We start from the raw sequence: 25312 nt of genomic DNA, 5'->3' as shown, positions 1-25312 counted from the left end.
TTTTAAAAAAAAGAACTTCAGCTTTTTGATGTCATATACGAATTGGTTTGAAAGCACTGAGAAAATGGCATAATACTTCAAAGCACATGGAAAAATTGATAGGAAAAAGTGTTACTTTTTTGAGGAAACCACACGTCTTTGCCAATTTTTATTGTTTAGAGTTCATCTAATTGTCCATTTTTAAGGTTATTTTGTGGTACTTCTGAAAGTTTAATTCAAACTAAACTATTAAAAACTGTTAAGAGATTAGTTTTTTCAATGTTTCCGTAAGTAAATAAAAGAGTTAAAACAACAAAAATCCAGCCTACTCCACACGGGCTGAGTGTTTGCCGTCCCAATGTCTTGTCGCGGGCGCGCGCATACCAGCGACAGTGACATCAGATCGAAACCACACGGTTTCGCCAGGGACCAACCACTCCCGCAAAGACAGCAGCCGCCGCCCACCGGGGTGGCTCCGGCCCGACCTCCGCTCCCCGCGCCCGGCTTCCCGGCGGGACCTGTTGCGCGTTCCCGCCCGCCCTGCTCCCTCCCCGAGCAGGCATGAGCCGGGGACTGCCAGCGACGCCGCCGCGATGCACCTGCCTGGGCCCCAGCCGTCCCCACCCCCGGCCAGCCGCCCGCTCCTCGGGCCCCGGCCCGGCAGCCAGCCCGCGGGAGGAGGGAGACGGGCCCCCGGCGGGACGGGCCCCCGAAGCGCTCACCTTGGCGGCCGCGGCCCTGGCGGACATCTTGTCTCTCCGGTGCCACAAGACGCTCCTCGGACCCGAGACTCCTCGCCGCCAGCCACCGGCTCCTCACGCAGCTGCCCAGATAAACATCTCCCGGGAGCGAGCGGGGCGGGGGCGCCGGAGAGGCCCGGCCCACGGGGAGGGGACTCAACTAGGACAAAAGTCCGCGCCGCGCCAGCCCCGCCCGGGGCTCCCCGCGGGGCGCGCCCGGCCGGCACCTCCCTCCGAGCGCGGCGGCCGCAGCCCCGCCACCGGCACGGGCCCGCCCGCTCAACGCGCGGCAGCACCGAGCCCTCCGCGGCCCGCCCGCCGTCTCCCTGCGAGCCGCTTCCGCATGTAACTTCCCAGGAACGAGCCGCAACGACGGGACGTGGCGTCGGCGGGCTGAGCCGGCGCCGGCAACCACGGACGGCCACGCAAACCTGCCAACCCGACCCGGCCCACTGAGCATGCCCGGCCGGGGGGCGGGGCCAGGGCAAGGGCAGGGCCAAGCGCGGGAGGCGGGGCCGAGGCGGGGGCGGGGCCACGAGGGCGAGGGGCGAGCGGCTGGTCAGCTTCCTGTCCGGACGCGACCCCTGTTGCGGAAGGAAAAGCCCAGTTTCCGAAGTAGCTTGGAGACGGAGTTTCCTGTTTGTTCGCATCACGGGTCCGGCGGAAAGCGGCCCCCAGGAGCGAGCCTCCGTGTATCCAGCCTTTGCGACTTGAACAGAGACACACCTGGCCGCGGCCCCCGCCGCTCGCCTGCCTAGGCCTCGCTGTGAAGTGCGTCCTGGCTGTCGTTGTGGACGGATCGACTGCCCCGCGGACACTGGTCACGGGCACCAGGGGGCTCACGCACACGAGGCCTCGATATAGACCCAACACCCCCTTCTCCAGCCAGTACAGACAGGGATCCCAAAAGCATATTTTTGGCATAAAAAATGTTGAAATTCTTAGTGGCGAGAGAAGGGGAGGCGCCCAGCAGAAAAGGCTGCTGTCCGGCTGATCAGCCCGCAGTGCAAACGCCCTCGCTAGACACCAAGGAGTATTTAAGAAACCTTTCCCGCCTTCATTATTCTACACTCTGTAAAATGTAAAGCTCTTCACAAATGTCAGGAATTCTTAGTAACATTAAATGGTAAGCTCCTTAAAAGTACCTAGTATAGTGCCATAAAAGGTACACGAGAAACAGAAAAAAGCAGAAACATCAGGTTTTAAACGATGATTTTCTCTAGAATTCAAACTGTATAAAAGACCTAATTTACCGTAACCAAGAAATATCTGTATATCATACATAAATATCAATTAAAATTTCAAAGTAAAATACCATACATTTTGCAACCTGAAGCTATGGAACTAGAAAAAAACATTCTGCAAATCAAACCCTTATTCTTTCCTTTTTTTCCCCCATGCACAGAAATGGTTACAGTCTCTTTTGTTTTAAAGTCATGTTGGATGTAACTTTTGTTTTTGGACAAAGTATTATTTATTCTTTTAGGAACTGTAATTAAAATTTCCTTATGAACAAATGCTATTTTTTTTAAATTGTGGTGATATTTTTTTATTTGAAAAGGTGGCTGTGGAAGACCTTCCACATTATCTTTATTAGTCTTCCCATTTAATAAGATGTGCAATCAGCATGACCTGCCTAGAACTAGACATCGTACCCTTAACAGACCTAAACCTAGAAATGTTATCTACAAATGCACTGAGACCTTTCCTCTTTCCTCATTTGTCACTCTTCATCAAGCCTACTGTATGTAAGTTACATGCTAGATTACATAATGATCTGTCAAAGATCTAATACATCTGATGGCAATTTTAGTTTATTTTCCTTTTGGCATGGTTTTAAAAATAATGAAATCAAGCAAGAAATTTAACCTTGAGAATACTATGCTTTAAAAATTACATTGATAAAAATATTTCAAAGAATAATAGTATACTTTAAATTTTTTTCAATGGTAGTTATAATATCTAAATTAAGCTGTACGAATGGGAGAAAATATCTGCAAATGAAGCAACTGACAAAGGATCAATCTCCAAAATTTACAAGCAGCTCATGCAGCTCAATAACAAAAAACCAAACAACCCAATCCAAAAATGGGCAGAAGACCTAAATAGACATTTCTCCAAAGAAGATATACAGATTGCCAACAAACACATGAAAGGATGCTCAACATCACTAATCATCAGAGAAATGCAAATCCAAACTACAATGAGGTATCACCTCACACCAGTCAGAATGGCCATCATCAAAAAATCTGCAAACAATAAATGCTGGAGAGGGTGTGGAGAAAAAGGAACCCTCTTGCACTGTTGGTGGGAATGTAAATTAATACAGCCACTATGGAGAACAGTACGGAGGTTCTTTAAAAAACTAAAAACTACCATACGACCCAGCAATCCCACTACTGGGCATATACCCTGAGAAAACCATAATTCAAAGAGTCATGTACCGCAATGTTCATTGCAGCTCTATTTACAATAGCCAGGACATGGAAGCAACCTAAGTGTCCATCGACAGATGAATGGATAAATAAGATGTGGCACATATATACAATGGAATATTACTCAGCCATAAAAAGAAACAAAATTGAGTTATTTGTAGTGAGGTGGATGGACCTAGAGTCTGTCATACAGAGTGAAGTAAGTCAGAAAGAGAAAAACAAATACCAGATGCTAACACATATATATGGAATCTTAAAAAAAAACGGTTCTGAAGAACCTAGGGGTAGGACAGGAATAAAGACGCAGATGTAGAGAATGGCCTTGGGAACACGGGAAGGGGGAAGGGTAAGCTGGGACGAAGTGAGAGAGTGGCATGGACATATATACACTACCAAATGTGGAATATCTAGCTAGTGGGAAGCAGCCACAAAGTACAAAGAGATCAGCTCGGTGCTTTGTGACCACCTAGAGGGGTGGGATAGGGAGGATGGCAGGGAGATGCAAGAGGAAGGAGATAATGGGGATACATGTGTATGTATAGCTGACTCACTCTGTTATAAAGCAGAAACTAACACACCATTGTAAAGCAATTATACTCCTATAAAGATGTTAAAAAATTAATTAAGCTGTACAATTTTTTTTAATGTATCTCCTTTTCTCTAAAGAATCAAGAGAAAGTTTTTGTCATTTGTAAAAATAAAGGTAAAAGTTAGTTGTCAAGAATTAAAAGCACATATCCATTCCTACAGTTTATTTCCGGGGAGATGGTTTGATAAGAAGTGGAAAGCATAAAGCATAATCTCAGATAGTTGCCCCTTTAACAATGAAGAGTTTATCCTTTCAACATCAAAAAAAGGTTCACATTATACCACAACTTTAATGCCTACATATGGATGTGATTATAGCTCCTCTAGATCAATTATATGGGAAGAAATACAAGCAAATTTGAGATTCTCATTTAGAATTACAATAAAGTTTAACCAAGAATCTCTTTCGATAGCACAGACTATTTCTGATCATCTAATGCAAACTGAACAGGAAACTAAAAAACCACAACACTTTCAAAGACAACTTCCTGTGGGACTTTTGGTGTCTGTGGCTCAGAATGAAAAAACAGCATGTATGCGAAATCTTTATAAATCTTAGAACCATTTATTAAAACAGCTTTGACCAAATGAACAACTATAACCACACCCACATTTTACATATGTATATTTATCTTTCTGTTACCAAAAAAATCCTTAGAAAAACATAGCTATTTTTAGTATGAGCTGTGAATTTACACATGAACTATAAAGGGGAAGTATGGCACTGTGGCAGAAAGTGAGACAGTCTTGATAATGTCACAAAAGAGACATATATACAAAATACTGGAATTAGGAGAACTTTATCAGAGCACTGTAAAAACAAAATAAAATAAGTAATCCTAATCTCACTCTTATGCCATATTTTTAAACATTCTATAAACTGCTTCCAAGTTTTCCTCTGCCGATAAGAGTCATATAACACTGTTAAATAGGAAAAAGTTTTTTAAGGCTCATAAAGTTTCTAGATTTCAAAGACCAGTAAAATTTCACAAAAACAAAAGAAACAAAAAAACCCACTTTAGGGGTACAATACAGAATGACCAACTTTTAATCTTATTTTATTTTGCAAAGTAAAGAACATTTAAAAACAAACATTATGAACTGTACACACTTAAAGATGTTTAAAATGGTACATTTTATATAGATTTTTGCCAGAATAAAAAAAAATACCAAAAGAATGCTACTTATCACCAACATCATTTCGTTTTTTTAAAGAACGTAGAAACACTAAAAACAAGTCATTTTTTATTCAGTTCAAAATAAAGAACAGTCCTTCCTAAGAAGAGTTCCTCCTAAGGAAGAGTGGCGCCATCCTTCCTCTGACCATGGCAAGGTAGAGCTTTCTCTTTTTAGGGTCGTGAATGTCACACAACCAGGCTGACTAGAAAGTTCATAATTCCGTGGAATCCATGACTCCAGCTGGACTGGAGGGAGCAGTCTGCCCCTCCTTCACAGCTCCTGTTTCCCACTTCTACACTCTCCTAATGACCCCTCAAAGACCTCCTCCCCAGCCCAAGCAGATAATCCATAGAGAAAACAGAAATTGAGGAATGGAAACTCCTCCCTTCCCTTCCTGCCAAATATGACACACCTATCCTAACATTGGCTTTTCTTCTCTTTCCCTCCCCCCTGGGCAGGGAATCCCATCTGGGGGCCTGGCCCTATCAGCCAAGTTCTCTGGCCACCATCTTTGTCCTCTCTCAGCTAAAGGATTCTACCTCTCAGAATTCAAGCTTCTCCTAGTTTCTCCCATCTTAAAAACGGAGGGAAAAAACAAAAACAAAAGCCCCTGACTCCACCCAGGCTACCTTCAAAGGTGTGCCAGCAGTGCAGCTGTACAACCCGGCGCTCAGAAGCCCCTGCACTTGGGGTTTAATGTTCTGAATCTGAATGATTTTCGCTTTGGATTTGTATTTTGTAAGTGAAGGTGGACAGAGCGCACGCTGGGGTCCTGTGGTCTCAGCTCACACTGGTCCTGGCTCCTGTGGCCTCTGGGGCGGGGCTCCAGGCTGCCTGCTCCCGGGACTCCTGAAGACTGGCCTGTTCCTCCCTCCCTGACAGGGATGGGCGAGGGCTGGGTACCACAGCATCCTGGGTGGGGCAAGAGTCCAGACAGGCAGTGCTGTTTCCCACCTTGGTAGGGGGAGCCTCTCTCTCAGCTCCCACTCGGGTACCAAGCCTTCGCGGCCTGGAGGTTTAAGGATCCCTGGTGGTTGCCGTCTGCTGTGGGCTGCAGCAGCAGGCCAGGAGCTCAATCCCCCCAGACCCTGTGCCCAGCTAGGGCATCTTGGTCAGGCAGCTTGTGAGAAGGGGGTTCTGCTAGGCCCAGCAGGCAAGTGGGACCCCCAGGGCCTTGGAGGGTCTTCTGGTTGTGATTATCCCAGGCCCAGGGGTGCTCCCCCTGCCTGTGGGTCTCTGCTTGGGAGTGGGGTCCTCTCTCCTCCCAACCTTTCTGAGTTTGCTTGTGCTTGTCTCTTCTGGCTGGCTTGAGGGACAACTCCAGGGAAAAGCCATGAAATATCAATTGTATAATTCAACTAATTCCTCATACGAGTTAAATGTTCTGATCTTTGCATTTAAAACTAGCCTGAGGGCTTTCCTGGTGGCGCAGTGGTTGAGTCCGCCTGCGGATGCAGGGGACGTGGGTTCGTGCCCCAGTCCAGGAGGATCACACATGCCGTGGAGCGCCTGGGCCCGTGAGCCATGGCCGCTGAGCCTGCGCGTCCGGAGTCTGTGCTCCGCAACGGTAGAGGCCACAGCAGTGAGAGGCCCGCGTACCGCAAAAAAAAAAAAAAAAACTAGCCTGATATAAAAATAAATGGAAAAATTATATGTACTGTTAATGACACTTTTTTCTGCTTTTTGAGCAAAGGGTTCCACATTTTCATTCTGCACTGGATCCCACAAGTGGCACAGGCAGCTTCGAGTCCAGCCCCTCTAGACAGTGTTCTACCGGTTCATGATGAGCTTCCCGAGAGTTCTCTCACCTCTGGGTCTCTCTGTTGTCAATGCCTGCCCTGGGCTCTTGGCATTCTTTCTTTTCCCCCTTAATTTCACAACTAATACAGGGGTACATTCCTCCTGTAAAAGACTCAAGCAATAGGTATTTTTTAAAAGTCCAACTGGCCTACATCCCCCATTTCCACTACCCAGGAATACTGGTATTTAAATCTAACTAGAGAGTGATATCCAAATGGCCTTTTTTTTTTTTCAGTACGCGGGCCTCTCACTGTTGTGGCCTCTCCCATTGCGGAGCACAGGCTCCGGACGCGCAGGCTCAGCAGCCATGGCTCACGGGCCCAGCCGCTCCGCGGCATCTGGGATCTTCCCGGACCGGGGCCGAACCCGTGTCCCCTGCATCGGCAAGCGGACTCTCAACCACTGCGCCACCAGGAAAGCCCCAAATGGCTTTTTTTGATTGAAGTATATGCTTATTTAAAATAAAAATGCTAAACTGATACTGTTGACTTGCCAACCAAGAATATTAGATCAACCTATCCTGTTTCCCCCACCCATATGAACGCTTGATATTAATCTTATACATTTTTGCCTGTCTGGCAGACAAAAACAGTATATTACTTGACATTTATTCATTTACCCCCTTTTTTCTGTTAGGTTATTTATCTTACTGCTTTGTTGAAGTTCTCTAAGGATCCCTTTGTATTTAATGCATTCTAAGACTTTTTAGTCTGCTGCCTGTGTGTGTGAGTGTGTATGTGTATACGAAATAAAATTTCTTTTGGAATAATTTTAGCTTTACAGAAGAGTTGAAAAGATAGTACAAAGACTTCCTTTATACTTTTCACCCAGGTTCCCCTAATGTCAACATTTTATATAACTATGGTAGACTTGTTAAAAACCAAAAAAATTAACAATGTTACAACATTATTAACAGAAGTACATCAAGTTCTGCCCGTTTTCTCTCTTTAATTTCTCTGATATTCTTCCAATTTTGCCAAACCTCCTCCTTTCCAAATCTTATGAAAACTATTTTGGCCATGTCCATTTTGAGCCTCTATAATTTCTTAAGTTCAAGTCTGTGAACATGACTATGAATGAGGCAGAGGGTAAATTAAAAAGTCACAGAGGGGCTTCCCTGGTGGCGCAGTGGTTGAGAGTCTGCTTGCCAATGCAGGGGACACGGGTTCGTGCCCCGGTCCGGGAAGATCCCACATGCCACGGAGCGGCTGGGCCTGTGCGTCCGGAGCCTGTGCTCCGCAACGGGAGAGGCCACAACAGTGAGAGGCCTGCGTACCGCAAAAAAAAAAAAAAAAAAAAAAATCACAAAGGACAACACTCAGGGCACACCTGGAGTTTCATGGTTCTTATTATACTCAAGGAACTTATTTTCTCAGACTCATCATTGTAAAAGAACTTCTGTGAGATATTTTCTCAGCCTCAAACAATAAATGGAGATCAGAAGAAATCTTTCTATCCCACTTTAGTTTGGCATCTGTCTTTCCCAGATGGCAGGGAGTACCAAATTCATTGGATTAAAAAAAAACAACCAGATATATTCCTTAACAGAAGCTAAACAGTCTGGTCTCCCAAAGTACAATGTTTGGATTTTGTTTACAGTTTATGCATGTGTAAAACCTTTATAATAGTAGTCTTTTAAAACAAATAATAAACATAAAATATAGAAAAGTTAGTGTAACTCCACTGAAAAAGAGGTAAATATATTTTTATATTTAACATAATTTTAAAAGGGAGTAAAATATATACATATATTTGCAAAATAAACAAATAAAAGGAATTGCCTTTAGAGGAGGGAGAGACATCAATAATCTGAGACTTTTCTAGACAGACTCGATATTATAGTTTTGACTTTGGAAACAAAAATGTTTTGCATATTTTTAAAAAAATGAAATCAAGAAGAAAAAAGGCATCTGTAAATACTGGGGTGAGAAAATAAACACTACTTTCGTGCCCTAACCATACAAAGAAAAGAACTGTTCCCAATGACTTGTCCAAAGTGCTTTGACTGTATTCTCAGTGGAATATCTTCTAAGGAAAAGGGCACTGCAGAGAAATCTTAAATTTCATCCAGTAGTCTGTTAGTAATAATATCAACATTATTATTTTGAAACTTTTATCTACGTGTGTGTGCACATTAATATAAAACTGACATACTCATTAGTGTATTAACTAATATATAGTAATTAGCTGTTTTATATATGTATTAATACATTAGTATATTTAATATTTATTAGTATTATTAACATACAATAATTTACAATATTAGCATTATCACATTATGTGTATAACAGTTTCAAAGTTAAATGTAAATATACAACAGTTTCAAAGTAATAATGTTAATATTATTAGCATTAGTATATGCTAGTAATGCTAAATTATAATATATGTTTTCACACTAGTTATATATTAGTTAATGTATCAATATATATTAGTGTATGTTAACACAGTTAGGAACCAAAATTTTCCACTGAAAAGAGAAAAAAGCATAAAATTGAAGAAGTTAAATAAAAATTTTGCAATTCTAATTTAAGTTAAAAAATCAGTATAACAACTTTAAAAATATACTTAAGAGAAAAAGAAACATATATATGTATCTATATGTTCCAGGACCCTTGGAGATACCAAAATTCGAGGATGCTCAAGTCCCTTATGTAGTATTTGCATATAACCTATGCACATCTTCCCATACACTTGAAACCATCTCTAGATTACTTATAATACCTAATACAATGTAACTGCTATGTAAATAGTTGCCAGTGTGCAGCAAATTCAAATTTCTGGAATTTTTTTTCCAAATATTTTCAATCTGCAGTTTGTTGAATCCATAGATGCAGAGTCCACAGATACAGAGGGCTGACTATATATATATATATATATATATATATATATATACACACACACACATATATATATGTTTCCCAGCTCTTGCCATCGAAAGGACTAGAAATAATAAAAACTCAATAGCATTGAGCCCAACCAGTGCCCATACTGTAATCTCCAGCCAGGAATGGCTGATTACAGGTCTGGAGCAAGAAACATACAAGATAATCCTGGGATATACTGTGCCAGAAAGCAAGGAAATTCTCAAAGAATAATGGATCAAAAGGTGAGAGAAGCGACCAAGTAACTTCCACTGGCCAAAGATGAAACAATTTGAGCCTCAAAAAAAAAAAAAAAAAAAGCGATTGAAACACACTGAATATTGAAAACCCATGAATTCATAATACAAGCATACCTCGTGTTATTATACTTTGCAGGTATTACATTTTTTTATAAATTGAAGGTCTGTGGCAACCCTGCATTGAAGGTCTGTGGCAACCCTCCATTGTCAGATGGTTAGCATTTTTTATCAATCAAGCATTTTTTAATTAAGGTATGCACATTCTTTTTTCAGACATAATGTTATTATTGCACATTAACAGACTACAGTATAGTGCAAACATAATTTTTATATGCATTGGGAAATCAAAAAAATTCATTTGACTTGCTCTAGTGTGATACTTGCTTTATTGCAGTGGTCTGGATTAGAACCTGCCATATCTCTGAGGTTTAGCTGTAATATCAAAAAAGAGAGTAAATAAGCAAGAGAGGCCCCCAAACAACTACGTATTGAGTAGCTCTAGCTATAACTCAGGTACCAACTCCTTATTCTCTAAGCTGTCAATTAAAAGGAAAGAATATATATTCTGTCTGAATATTATTGCAGATAACCAAATGACTCTAACTGATGAGGGAAAGTTCCTTATGAAAGAAACTCCACCTAATAAATCTGGAAGGAATGACGGAATTAGGAAATCATCGTCTTGTAACACTGAAATAACAGATTCGGGTACTGATCATCAAAGGATCAACCCACCCATCACTGTTATAGCATTATTGAAAGCAAGACAAGCCAACACTGATGCCTCTGTGTGATGCGACTGGAAGCACACAACCCTCTCTACAAAGGACACCTGCCCCAAGAGTGGCACCTGAATGAAATTCACCTATAGGGAGACTTCCACAAACAGAAATACAAGAGCTGGAGATGCACCTTAAATGACTCCACGAGGAAGCAGACAGACAAACGCAGAATGTGGGAGGTTCTATACACTATATAGAACTATACTATACTATTCCTATAGTATATAGGAAAACTCAGCCAGTTTTCAAAACAAATTAATAGGAAAAAAGAAAAGAAAAGCAAGTTGGGACTGCAATGGACCTTATGTGGATGGAATCCTTTTCAAATCTACCTATTGTAAAAAGACATTTTTGAGACAATTGGGGAAATTTAATTATGGACTAAGTGCTAGATGATAACAAGATATGATCATGGCATGTGGCCACATAAGTAAGGTATCCTTTTTGAGGAGATGCATATTGAAACATGCAGAGCTGAAACAGCACCATGTTTGGGACTTGCTTTAAAATACTTCAGCAAAGAGAAAAATTTAAAAATACAGGCAAAAAAAAAAGCAGCAAAATATTGAAAATTGTTGAATCCAGGTGATGGGCATATAAGAGGTTTAATGTATCATTCTTTTTACTTTAGGGTATGTTTGAATGTTGGTGTACATTTGAAATTTGTTATCATGGAAATCAATAAAAACAGAAATATTCCCATCAGCAAAGGTAGGGAGATGACAAATAATTGTCAGAAATTCTTGCCATCCCTGTTTGGATGCCCCATTGCAATGTGACAGAGCAGCTCTTCTCAACAAGAGGTAGAGTCTTTCTTTTCAACCTCCTGAATCTGGGTAGCAGCATGACTTGTTTTAAAGGGCAAACATGACACAAGCAGAAGCCTGAAAAGCACTTGGGCATCAGGGCTTGCTGTCTCTTGCTGCTGAGGACCCTGCAACCTCCAGGGGAAGAAGCCCAGGTTAGCCTGCTGGAGAGGTCACATGGAAAGGAAACAAGATGCTCTGGCTGAAAGTCTGCCAACCTCCAGAGACATGAGCAAGGGAATTCTAGACCATCCAGTCCCAGCCAAGCCACAAACTGACGGCACCAACCTAAGTGAGCCCAGGCAAGTCTAGCAAAAGAACCACTTAGCTGACCCGAGCCCAAACTGCCAGCCCATAGAACCATGATGATTTTTTTTTTTTGCGGTACGCGGACCTCTCACTGTTGTGGCCTCTCCCGTTGCGGAGCACAGGCTCCGGACGCGCAGGCTCAGCGGCCACAGCTCACGGGCCCAGCCGCTCCGTGGCATGTGGGATCCTCCCGGACCGGGGCACGAACCTGTGTCCCCTGCATCGGCAGGCGGACTCTCAACCACTGTGCCAGCAGGGAAGCCCTAGAACCATGATTATTTTTAAAGATGCTTAGTATTGGGGTGGTTTGTTACACTGCAAGGACAAACTGATATGTAAGGCTAAACCTATAGGAGTACTACACAAACACATGAAAAAGATTAGCTTCTTAGTACTGTGGGGTACGTGGCATGTGCTCTGTAAGTGTATCTGAATGGGAATTCCACATCGCTAGAAAATGATATATATAGAAACTGCTCTAAAGGCAAGAAGGCTTAGGTAGACTGCCTCCTTTTGTATGTATAATAAGGGCTATAAAACCAAGTAGTCTCTCCACTGATAAAGGCAGGTGTGACGATAAACGTAGAACTTTCTTTTTTCTTCTAAGGACTAAAAAGGTCTGGCTCTGCCCCCTGGTCACCTATGATCAGACAGTACACAATAGCCTTTGGGATTGCTGGCAGACGGCCCCGCCTGTCTCCTCTGACACAATTCTGCAACCCAAGTAGCCAGTACATAGAGAGAGCATACACTCTCCTGTCAGAGTCTGGCTGACCCGCTCTCCCCTAAGGGCCGCGCTGGGGCTACCCAGCACCCAGGAACACATCTGGGACACTTTCCAACAGGGCATATTTCACCCTGTGGACCCTAAGGACAAACATGACCCTAAGGACCCTAAACAAATCATGTTTCCTCTTTACGACAGATGTTCGCCAGCAGATGCTGGATTCAGACATAAGGATTAATTAGAGAGTGTTTAGGGTGCCACAGACAAACTAAACCAAAGTCACTGAGGTGCATAGTGATGTTTTAGCTAAGGTATTTTTTCACTAAAACAAAATATTAAAGGATTTTAAATTGACTGATCAATTTAGCTGAATCACATAGCTTTAAAATAATCTTTGTAAGGATTCTGTAGCTCATCTTAGTATCATTAGCAAAATACTGTACTTGTAAAAGAAAAATTCAACATAGTTAAATATTTCTCCATAATACTAGCTATTTATTTGGAAATATTTGAAAGTTAATTTGATACTTTAACTTTTGATGAATATGGCTACTTTCAGTACATTAGAATTACTTTTCACACAAATGCCACCCACATTTACATGCTAATTTATCCAGTCTCTTCATTTATATTTTTCAAGGTGCAGTATAATTTTTCGTAAGTACATTTTTTAAAGCACAAGAATCTTATAAGTAAATGACCATATTTTATACTATTCTGAATTAGCAAACTATTATTTAGTAAATGTTGCAAAAGCCTTTTTGGACTATGGGCTTGGAATTAACATTATTCAACAAGGTTTAATGATACAAAAAGATGGTATTGGGGAAGAATGGACTTTAAAAACTAAAAAATAAATAAGTAAATAAATTGGTGGCAGCTTCATTATTTGTGGAACTAAACTTAAAGGGGACAAATGAAAACTTGAGGCTGAGCTGAAGGTACAACAGAAACTAAGGGCAGCAGGCTGATCCCTCACTTGAGGGAGCGCTTCTGAGCTCCTGCTCCTGGCAGTTCTACCTTCTCTTTTTGAAAGGACCACACACAGAGCTAGGAAAAGCCGTTAGATTCATTATCTTTCTACTGAAAACCAAAATAAATGTTCTCTTTGGTTAACAAAGTGTGGACACACATGGTGAAGGCATCAGAAAGAACACGATGGAAATATCTGGGAAAGGTCTTCTGGGACTAAAGTTTCCTCATCTACACAATAGTGGAGGAGGGCCGTTAGGGGTGGGGTAACCCGGAGGGATTGATGTGTGGGTGGGGATGGGCTGGGTTAATTCTCAGACCCTTTCCAGCCATAACTTTCAGTGATCTGAAGAGTCAAAAGCTGAAGATCTTTTTCATCCCTGAAGCTATGAGTCCACTGTGGGATGTGGTTATTCGTAGGTCTTACAAGTTTTGGAAAGATACATATTATAAAACCATATAATTTGTTTCTATGAAAAGCTAACTTTAAACAAGTTTAATTTTAAATGTGATTAATATTTCCATGAGAGTACCTTTATGAAAATGAAAAGTTTTATAAAAGCTGGGCAAATTAAAAAACATGTAAAAATCCAGCTTAAGTTAAATCTGTGTGGGAGAGTGTGTATGTTTTGAAAGGGTGTGGCTTCCTGACTGGATTGTTTGGAAACATTCTGACAAAGCCAAATTCACTTCTCTGATATCCTGAAGGCAGCAACGGAACTGGCACCTAAAATAGCACAAAAGACCATATTCCTATACACATAATCAATTTAAGTCAACTGAGAACTGTGATTTTAAAAAGATTTCTAATCTGTATTCTCCTAATTCCTTTTCAGAGATAGTCTACACCAGGGGTCCCCAACCCCTGAGCTGCAGACAGGTATGGGTCCTTGGCCTGTTAGGAACCCGGCTGCACAGCAGGAGGTGAGCGGCAGGCAAGCAAGGGAAGCTTCATCTGCCGCTCCCCATCAGTCGCATTACCCCTGAACCATCCCCCCACACCCCTTCCATGGAAAAATTACCTTCCACGAAACTGGTCCCTGGTGCCAAAAAGGTTGGGGACCTCTGGTCTACACAATAAACCGGATTGGAAAATTTAGCAACACTTTGCATGCTTTTCACTCATTCACTCATTCATTCATTAACTCACATCTATTCAACAAATATTTATACATCTCTTTATTTTTTACAAACATTTATACATCTCTTAGTATATGCCAGAAACAATGTCTTCTAATGTTTTTCCCAATTTTTCTTTTTCATACTCCTTTACTCTCACTTCTGCTTTTGTTAGGTATGATGCCATATTCAGATTACTCAAGAATACATTTAATGGGACTTCCCTGGTGGTCCACTGGTTAAGAATCCACCTTCCAACGCAGGGGACGCAGGTTCGATCCCTGGTCAGGGAACTAAGATGCCGAGGGGTAAATAAGCCCACACGCCACAACTAGAAAGTCCATGCACTGCAACTACTGAGCCTGCATGCTCTACAGCCCACGAGCCACAACTAGAGAGAAGCCCATGCATCGCAAAGAAAGATCTGCATGCCGCACCCAAGACCCAACTCAGCCAATAAATAAATAAATAAATATACAAATAAATAAATATTTTAAAAAAAGAATACATTTACAATTGAAGTACGGTTGATTTACAATGTTGTGTTGATTGCTGTACAAACAAATAATATTTTTTTAAAAAAGAAGACGTTTAAAATGTGGTACTAAAATCACAATGCTCTCTTACTGAGGGAAAAACACACACCCCTGGGTCAGCCCCTCATGCTGTGGTATCAGGAGGATTCTTGAGTAGTTTGGTACACTCTACTATCCCCCCTCAAGGGAACTACAGTCCTGGCTGGACTTACTTATGCTTCTTCCACTATTGTTAAGAGAAGTTATTCTTGGGACGACCAACTTTTAGAGAGTCAACCCAGGACACAGCAATACAGACAAAAGACATAATAATATAATATATAATAAGTAACTATACACATGTTACTGCTTTAACATAAAAAATTAGGTGCTGATGGAAATTGTATTATTCTGCATTATTTCCCTTTCTATTACATAAATGTTATTATTTAAATAAAACAACACTAGAACTAGTTAATAGTGTTAATCAGTAGTAATTAATAGGACTAATTAAATAATGTGTGAGAAAATATAACAATATTTTTTAATGTTTCTGTCCTCTGATACAGCACTGTAACTCTTTTTAAATTATTTATTAGATATTTAAATTTTGTAGGCTTTATACTGTGTACTTTTAAGATATACGAATGTAAGACTTCTTAAAAGGAAAATATAAATACAAGGCTAAACAGATATTACTTACATTTAACCACCACCACCACACACAGAAATATCCTGTTCCTTTCTGCTCCATGATACAGTAGGGTATTTTTACTCTTTCTGTTTCCTTTCCCCATAATACCTGTCTGAACTGCCTGCAGCTGCTGAGATACCCCTCTTCTCTTCCTGTGGTGGCAACAATGAACACAGTCACATGAAAAATTCACTCTGACTTGCCGCTCTGCCTTTGTCAGGCCCACAGGACAATGATGCCTGGTGTCAGTCCAGTGCGATGGTATCAAGCTAAACATCCTCTCAACAAAAACATTTCAGCGCGGAGTAGTTACAATTTTATTTACTAGCAAGAGCAGGTTTTTAGACTTGTGGGAATTCATTTCAACCCTTCCAAAACCATCCATCCACTTTGTATCTACAGGCTGGTTTGTTAATCAGGTCGTCTGGACCTATAACTTCATCAAATAAGCTACGTCTAAAAGATCCACTGTTTTATAAAACTCTTCATTTTGAAATAATTATAGATTCAAAAGAAGCTGCAAAGAAATGTACAGGGAAGCCCCGTGTTCCCTTCACCCAGCCTTCCCTGAGGTCAGCAATGAATACAACTCAGTATCACTCTGATACCAAAAATGCACACTGGGACAATCCAAAGACTGTATTTAGATTTCACGAGCTGTACGTACGCTCGTGCACGCGTGCCTGCACGCCTACACCACTTGTATAACCACACACAGCAGCCCCCACTCACACACTCTGTCTTCCCCACAGGGCTCCCTCCTGTCAGCCCTTTATAGCCACACCCGTCCGGTCCCCCCATCCCCTAACCTGGCAACTACTAATCTGTTCTCCATCTCTATAATTACATTACTTCATGAATATTAGATAAACGGAATAACATAGTATGTAACCTTTTGGAATTGGCTTTTTTCACTCGGCACGATTTCCCTGAGGTTTCTACAAGCTGTTGCATGTACCAAGGGCTCCTCCCTCCTTAGTGCTGAGCAGTGTCCCACTGTATGGATGGATCACAGTCTGTTCAACCATCACCCACTGAAGGACATCTGAGGAATTTCCAATTCTTGGCTGTCATGGATAAAACTGCTATGAGTATCTGTGTACCAATCCCTGCATGAAAATAACTCTTCATTTCTCTGGGATAAATGCCCAAGAATTCAAATGCTGAGTCTCTATGGTGAATCCACTTTTAGTTTTGAAAGGAACTGCCCAACTATTTTCCAGAGAAGCTGTACCATGTTACATTCCTCCCAGCAATGAATGAGGGCTCCAGTGTCTCTTCATCCTTGATGTTATCACTATGTTTCATTTTAGCCATTCTGATAGGTGTGTGATGATATCTCATGTGGTTTTAATTTGCGTTTCCCTAATGGCTAATGATGCTGAACGGCTTTTCATGTGCTTTTTTAAATTTAAATTTTTATTTTTATTTACTTATTTGGCTGCATTCGGTCTTAGCTGCAGGATCTTCCTTGCGGCATGTGGGATCTTTCATTGTGGCATACAGGATCTTTCATTGCGGCACACGGGCTCCAGAGCGCACAGGCTCAGTAGTTGGGGCGCGCAGGCTCTAGAGCGCGCAGGCTTAGTTGCCCAGCAGCATGCGGGATCTTAGTTCCCTGACCAGGAATCGAACCTGCATCCCTTGCATTGGAAGGAAGATTCTTAACCACTGGGCCACCAGGGAAGTCCCTCACGTGCCTTTTCCTTTTTTGGTCGCACCATGCAGCTTGTGGGATCTTAGTTCCTGACCAGGAGTTGAACCGGGCCCTCGGAAGTGAAAGCAGGGAGTCCTAACCACTGGACCTCCAGGAAATTCACCCATTTTCTCATCAAATTGTTTTTTTACTGTTGTTTTGAGAGTTCCTCATACAGTCTAAATACAAGCAGTTTGTTGGATGCATGGTTTGCAAATATTTTTTCCCAGTAAATAGCTTGTCTTTTCAGCCTTATGGATCACACTTTTGGTGTCCTCAGCCCTGTTCTAAGTCCTGAAGATTTTCTTTTATGTTGTTTTCTAGAAATTCTATAGTTTTACGTTTTACATTTAAGCTTGTCTATCATTTTTAAACCATCTGAATGGACAAGTTACACCTCTCTCTCAGAGAAAATAGTTTTAAAGCAAAGATGTAATTTGAACTTGTGAGATCAAAGTTTTAGTTTAGTTGAGAAAGTTGCCCTTTTCTGATGACTTATAAAAAAATTTTAAGCAATCATTTCAAAAAACGAGTCATTTTCTCACCATACGAGTTTTTACCTCAACTAAACATAACAGCAAACAACTCAGGTACAGTCGCTCCATCCTTTTCTAGGCTTCTTATACATCATCAAAGACCATTAAGCAGTTCTAAAGAAAGAGCATACAAATGTCTGTTTTACTGTACCTCTTTTCTCCATTCTCATCTTCAATGTATTTCCAAATTAGAGAAGGACATTCTTTCTGTCCTGCACTTTGAAAATATGATTTTATGACAGGGCAATATTTTAACATCATTTGATGGCTGAGAACTACGATAGCCATTTTGTAGGCACATGTGCTAAGGAGGCTATCTCCTTCCATTTCTATAAATTCTAACATCTCATTAGGTGCTTCTAAACATTTTGAGGAAGCTGAAGAGCGACCAAACACTTGTATTATGAAAGTATCGCAGGTAAATCTTTTTTACCTCATACACAACACTCTTAAAAAGATTTAGGGTAAGATTCAGAGGTCAGGGTAAAAAGAGTGACAACAACCGCAGAAGGCAAATAATCCACGCAGGACCCAAGAGACACTAAAATGGCATTGTTTCCAGCCCATATTTGGGGCGCCACCTTATGGGCTTTGTAGTTTTCCCCAACCTTCAGTACCCATCACCAGAAGCCGGGGTGTTTCGTGTCCCAGGGAGTCGTTTCGTGGGACACAGGATCTTCAGTGCTAGAATTAGGACACTCCTCGCTAAGGAAGTCAGTTAGTCCCCCCACCGATACTGTAGAAGAGCCTTCTAGAGGGCCCTAGACCAGGACGGCCCCGCTCACTGGCTCCAGTCAGACCTTTCCTGTGCTCATCGTAGAGGACCGGGGGAGAGGTTTCAGAGAGCAGATAAATGGGCATGTCTCCTTCTCTTCCTCCTTCTCAGCCACATCCCCACTTCATTCTTAGTCCAGAAGTTAAAACTGGTCCCAGAAAGGAAGAGGCAGAGATCAGAGGGGCAAACTATAAACTTGGAAGGCGCAGTGTGCAGACTCCTCCAGACATTTCTACTCAATGCACAGAGAAAAGTCGCACGCAGTAGCCGCATCGTGAATACAAAGCAGCCTTCTCCATCATCCACTAATGTTTCCTTATTAGGTGCCATTCACTACTCTACATGTTTGGGATACAAGAAAGAATCTACAGTCTAGAGAAGGAGACGCTATAAGAGATAAGAACCAGAGAGCGAGGGCTAAGAGCAGGTCGGGGCAAGGGAAGCAGAGAAGAGAAGGGAGGTTTGCTTGGGTGGAGGCTTCGGGGAAGGCGTGCCTAGGAGATGGCTTGAGGGGGAGGGTAAACATGTGAAACAGAAAACCATGGACCCAAGAATAAGAGTTCCTGCATTTCAAAGTCCCTGAAGTACCCTTCAAAGGGTACCACCGGTTTGAGGGCTGCTCTTCCAAAAACAGGACACTGGCATTTCCCGTGAGCAGCAAGAAGAACCCACCAAGGGTAGATGTGACTGCCTATGATTGACAAGAAGGGGAAGCAAGCCTGGCACCGACCCCACCAGCCTGGAAGGCTGGGTTTCCACCGTGATGGTCAGGGGCTGAGCCCCAGTCTGGGCTGAAGTTGAGTCTGGCGAGTCCATGACAAAAAGCTTACCAAGCAGAAGGGCAGAGGGAAAATATTTCAGCAAAACTATTTAACTCACTGAAAATAATTTATATCTGTGTACAAACAACCTGCTGATTAAAATTGATCCTTAACTGCTCATCAAAAGGAGGTCCACCCTTCAGGACCTATACTTTGCAACACTTAGTTACCATTAAATTGGAGTTACAGTATCAGCAAAATAGAAAAAGGCTGCATTTCTTTATATGCTATAATTTTACTTTCTTGACTAATTCCAACTTTCTCTGTGCTCAATTAGTCTGACTTAGTGATGTTTTGCCATGTATAAGCTGTAAAGTCCTGACTTGTCTTTCAACTTTCCAGCCAGAAGTAGCAGGATTAGTAAATTCTTCAGATTTTTTAAAAAGGTCAAATTTTCTTTACTAATTTTAAATGACTGTAAGCTCTTGGGAAAATAATTATTTATCATCAAAAATACAATCTATATTCTTCTTGACCTCAACTTAGCTATGACTGAGAATCAAATTTGAGTTTGTGGTCTCTGTCTTATAATGTCCAGAATGCACTGTACATAATAAAGTTGGGTTCATCTGGGGCTTCCAAAGCCCAGAGACCCATTAAGAGTTCCCATAAATAAGGACATTTCTAGAGGTGGAGGGTATAAAGCAAGGTTTTCTGATCTTCTGGTAAACTTTTAACTGGGAAGCCCAACTTTAGGTTATTTTATTTTGAGAGAGGGATGAAAATTTTAGCAAGTTGTAGCTTCCCAACATAAGTATAGAAGGGAGATTGAATGCATGATCACAAGTGCAAATCTCTGACAAGGAAGTTAGGAAGAACCACTCTGCTGTTCCCTTAACACCTGCTGCCCACAGCAAAAAGAATAATCAGTTTTCTTATGTCACACATTTCTCTGCCATGTGTGAGAAGAAAATTTCACTTCTGAAATGCTAAATTAATGTGTGGTTTCCAGCGAGCAAAGTTGCATAACGGTCCTGGCTTTGCCAGACACATGCTGTGTATGTGTGGACAAATTGCCCAACTTCTCTAAGCCACACTGTTCTTCTCAATAAAGGTGGTAATAGTCACTGCTTTTTATAAGCTGATGCCATGAGGAAGGATTAAATGAGCTCATGTATGAGAGAGTCCACCGGCACTCAATAAACATCTGCTCATTTCTTTAAGAATTATTCTTTGCTTTGTTCTTAATTTTGACATGCTACTTGCTATTTACTGATGTTCTTATTTTTCATTTTTGTATCAGTGTAAAGTCAGAAGAGTCAAGCAACCATTCTAAGGATGACACGAGTTATTTTCTAGACCCAGTTCAGTGATCAACCATCTGTTACGCTCTACATGCTGAGGACTCAGCCATGGACAGCAGACAAGAAGTCCTTCCCCCACATAGCTTCTACTGCAGTGGAGAAACAGAAACAGATAAATAAGAAAAATATGCAAAATGTTAGACATAGTAAATGCAAGTGAAGAAGACTGGGGAATCCATGAGGAAGGCAGGGGACAGCTGGATCTGTGGATTCAGGAAGGTCTCATGAAGAAGGCGACACCTGAGCACGGGGAGTGAGCCCTGCACACGCTGTGGAAGACCCTCCAGGTGGAAGGGGTGGCACTGCAAGGTCTCTGCGGAAGGACGGGAGGGGACTCAGTGTGTCAGAAGCAGAAGGAGGCCAGTGGCTGGAGCAGAGGAGAGGAGACGGAGCCGACAGGGAAGTGAAGGGTGGGGCATGCTGGCCAGCAGGCTTTCCCTGCGTTGGATGCAGGCCTGCTCAGGAATCTGATGGGGTGACAACGGAGCCACTGTTTGACAGAAATGCTCTGCTGCTGTGCAGAGAACGAAGGGAGAGAGCAACAGGGGAGGCAGGGAAGCCAGCCAGGGGCACCCACAGGGGCCTGGACCCACATCAGTGGCGGTGCTGTCTGTGAATCCCATGTGGGGTCTGATGGTAGAGCCCATAGGGTGTGCTGAGAGAGGAGATGCAGGGTACACCGGAAGAGAGGAGTCTAAGATTTTTGATCTGAGCTACTGAAAGTGTGCGACTACCATAAAATAAGATCATAAACTGTGTGGAAAAAAGCAGGTTTTGGAGGCTGACATCAGGAGCTAGTTTTGGACGTGTTGAACATGAGACTTGTGTGGACATCCAAGGAGAAATGTTGGGTAGGCAGCAGGAAACGTGACTGGACTTGATGTCCAGCTGGATGCAGTGATCATCAATGTGAGATGGTCCCTGAAGCCACAGGTGGGTGAGCTCATAGAGGAGTGGGTGTACATGCAGAAAAGAGACCCAGGACCCAAGACCAAGCATGCCAGGGCCAGAGGTCAGGGAGAAGCAGCCCAGGTTACTAAGAATGAGAAACCAACAAGACAGAGGACAGTGTCTTAGAAGCCAAGTGAAGATGATGTTTGAAGGAGGAGGGGCTGATCAACTGTGAACCATGTCAAATGCTGTCACCAGGCTAAGAGCAGAGAACTGAGCAAAGGGATACCCCAAATCCTCATAAAAAGGTAAGTTAAACCAGTTTGTAATGTTTTAATAAGGTCTTACAATTAAACACAAGATTTACATATGAATTTATCTCTTTACTAAATCTCACTAAAATGACAGTAAGTTATAAACACATAAGGACAAAGAGACAACATAGGTCAGGAAGTGTCTCCTTCCTTGCCCTCTCCCCTAAAACTTTAAACAGACCCTGGAATCTATTCCAAACATTCCAACAAACAATCTGTACACCAAACAACAGAGCCTCAAAACGCCTGAAGCAGAAACTGATAAAGCTGAAAAGAGAAATGGATAAGTCCACATTTGTAGTTAGGAACTGCAGGCTCCCCTCAGCAACTGAGAACTACTAGACAGAAAATCAGTAAGAACAGAGAAGATCCACACAATCTCACAGGATCTTACTGACATATGTAGAACACTAACCCAAACTCAGCAGAATACAAATTATTTTCAAGCATTCTAGGAACATTCACTGACGGACCATATGTTGGGCCATAATCCATGCCCCCCAAAATTTAAAATAATTGCAATCATGCAAATGTGCTATCTGCCATAATGAAATCAGACTAGAAAATGATAATAGACAAGAAAATATCTAATCATGTGGAAATAAAACAACACTTATAAATAATCAATCTGTCAAAGAGGAAGTCACAAAGAAATTTTAAAAATACATAGAACTAAATGAAAATGAAAACACATTGTATCAAATATATGGGGTGCAGCAATAGCAGTAACCAAGAGGAAAACTTATAGCACTAAATACTTAAATGAAAAATGCAGGGCTTCCCTGGTGGCGCAGTGGTTGAGAGTCTGCCTGCCTATGCAGGGGACACAGGTTCGTGCCCCGGTCCGGGAAGATCCCACATGCCGCAGAGCGGCTGGGCCCATGAGCCATGGCCGCTGAGCCTGCGCATCCAGAGCCTGTGCCACAAAAAAAAAAAAAAAAAAAAATGCAGAAAGGTCTCAAATTAATAACCTAACTTCCTACCTCAAGAAACTAGGGGTGGGGTGGGGGGTGGGAAGAAGAGAGCAAAATCAGCCCAAAGTGAACAAAAGGAAGTAATAAAGAGCAAAAACTAGTAAAATTAAAAAGAGAAAAGCAAAAAACAAAAGGCTGGTTCTTGGGGGAGGGGGATCAATATAAAATTGACAAACCTCTAGTGAGACTGACAAAAACAAAAAGAGAGAAAACACAAAAAAAACATTATCAGGAATGAAATATGGGACATCACTACAGATCCCACAGTCAGCGATAAGATTACAAGGGAATGCTATGAACAACTTTATACTCAGAAATTTGAAAACTCAGAGGAAATGGACCAATACCTCAAAAACCACAAACTACCAAAACTCAACCAAGAGGAAATAGTCAATCTGAATAGTCTTATCACTTTTTTAAAAAACTGAATATCTAACTTTAAAGCTTCCAAAAGATAAATTTCCAGGGCCAGAAGGATTCACTAGGGATTTCTACCAAACATTTAAGTAAGAATTAACACCCATCAAAATCCCTGCAAGATATTTATAGATATAGGCAAGATTATTCCAAAGTATATATGGATATGAATTCAGATGTCTCTGACTCCAAAGTGCTTTTTCCTTGTACAGCATGTTAGGGTTTGTGTATAATCATTTGCCTATTTCTTAAAACCGTTTGTGATGTGAGAATCCTAGTGTGCAAGAAATTAGACATCTTCCATTGTTTCACTGTGCATTTTAGAAAGAGTTGTTCCACTGTAAGCCAGTCCTCAACAAACCCATAAGTGGTTACATTCCTAAATGGGAAAAGAATTTGAAAAAGAATAGATACAGGTATATGTATAACTGAATCACTTTGCTGTACACCTGAAAGTAACACAACATTGTTAATCAACTATGCTCCAATATAAAATAAAATTTTTTTAAAGAGTGGTTAAAAAAATAGTATATATGGAAAGGCAAAGAAATGAGAATAGCTAAATTCATTTTGAAACAATAAATAAATAAAATGGGAGGAATCAAGTCTGTGAGATTTCAAGACTTATTATACATCTATAGTAATCAAGACTGTGTGATATGGACAAAGATCAGTGCAATCCACACAAATATGTCTGACTCATTTTTAACAAAGGTGCAAAAGGCAATTCAATGGAAGGATAGCCTTTTGAACAAACAGTGCTGCAGCAATCAGACATTCATGAGCAAAAAATGAACCCAGACCTGAATCTCACATCTTACACAAAAACTAATTCAAAATCAATCAGATACTTAAATGTAAAACTGTAAAATCTTTAGGGAAAAAAAAGAGAAAATCTTCAGGATCTAGGAGTAGGCAAAGATTTCCTAGACACAACACCAAAAGGACAATCCACAAAAGGAAATACTGAAGAATTGCACACCGTCAAACTTAAAAACTTTTCCTCTGCCAAAGACCCCGTTAAGGGGATGAAAAGACAAGCCACAGACTGGAAGAAAATATTTGCAAACCACGTATCTGACAGAAAGACTAAAATATATAAGGAAAAGACATTTCATTGAAGGGGATATTCAGATGGTTATTAGCATGAAAAGATGTTCAATGTCCTTATCCCTCAGGGAAATTATGCAATGAGGTATCACTGCCCATCTATCAGTTACAAACCTATTTGGAGACAACACCGAATGCCAGAGAGGACGTGGAAAAGCTGGGTCACTCATACACCGCTGGTGGGAACACGGTATGGTCAAGCCACTCGAAAGTCACTCATACACCGCTGGTGGGAACGCGGTATGGTCAAGCCACTCGAAAGTCACTCATACACCGCTGGTGGGAACGCGGTATGGTCAAGCCACTCGAAAGTCACTCATACACCGCTGGTGGGAACGCGGTATGGTCAAGCCACTCGAAAGTCACTCATACATCGCTGGTGGGAACGCGGTATGGTCAAGCCACTCGAAAGTCACTCATACATCGCTGGTGGGAACGCGGTATGGTCAAGCCACTCTAAAAAACAGTTTGGCAGTTTCTTATAAAAGTAAACATGCAACTAGTATACCGAGAAATTGCACTCTTGGGCATTTATCTCAGCAAAATGAAAATTTATTCTCACACAAAAACTTGTACATGAATGTTCATAGCAGCTTTACTTATAATAGCCCCAAACTAGAATCAGTCCAGATGTTCTTCAGCGGGTGAGTTAATAAACAAGTTGTGGTCTAGCTATACCACGGAATATTATTTCGTAATAAAAAGGAA

At 41.7% G+C, this 25312-nt stretch overlaps 1 protein-coding gene across 6 annotated transcripts in view; it reads right to left on the bottom strand.

Moving 5' to 3' along the window:
• TJP1 (tight junction protein 1) overlaps nt 1-25312 on the bottom strand; it is a 255520-nt gene that overhangs the window by 115494 nt on the left and 114714 nt on the right. Inside the window, exon 1 of one of the 6 annotated variants that reach the window (XM_030878396.3) lies at nt 702-919. The exons of the other annotated variants lie outside the window; for them this stretch is intronic. Within the exon in view, the coding sequence (XP_030734256.1) occupies nt 702-728 (27 nt within the window). The 5' untranslated portion in view covers nt 729-919. Of the gene's footprint in view, nt 1-701; nt 920-25312 lie in introns of those variants that run through there. 6 annotated transcript variants of the gene reach the window in all.

Source organism: Globicephala melas, chromosome 2 (genome assembly GCF_963455315.2).
Source record: "Globicephala melas chromosome 2, mGloMel1.2, whole genome shotgun sequence".
In the NCBI taxonomy this organism is placed as follows: domain Eukaryota; kingdom Metazoa; phylum Chordata; class Mammalia; order Artiodactyla; family Delphinidae; genus Globicephala; species Globicephala melas.
The sequence above is the reverse complement of the archived record's forward strand: the minus strand, read 5'-3'. Positions and strand labels throughout refer to the sequence as shown.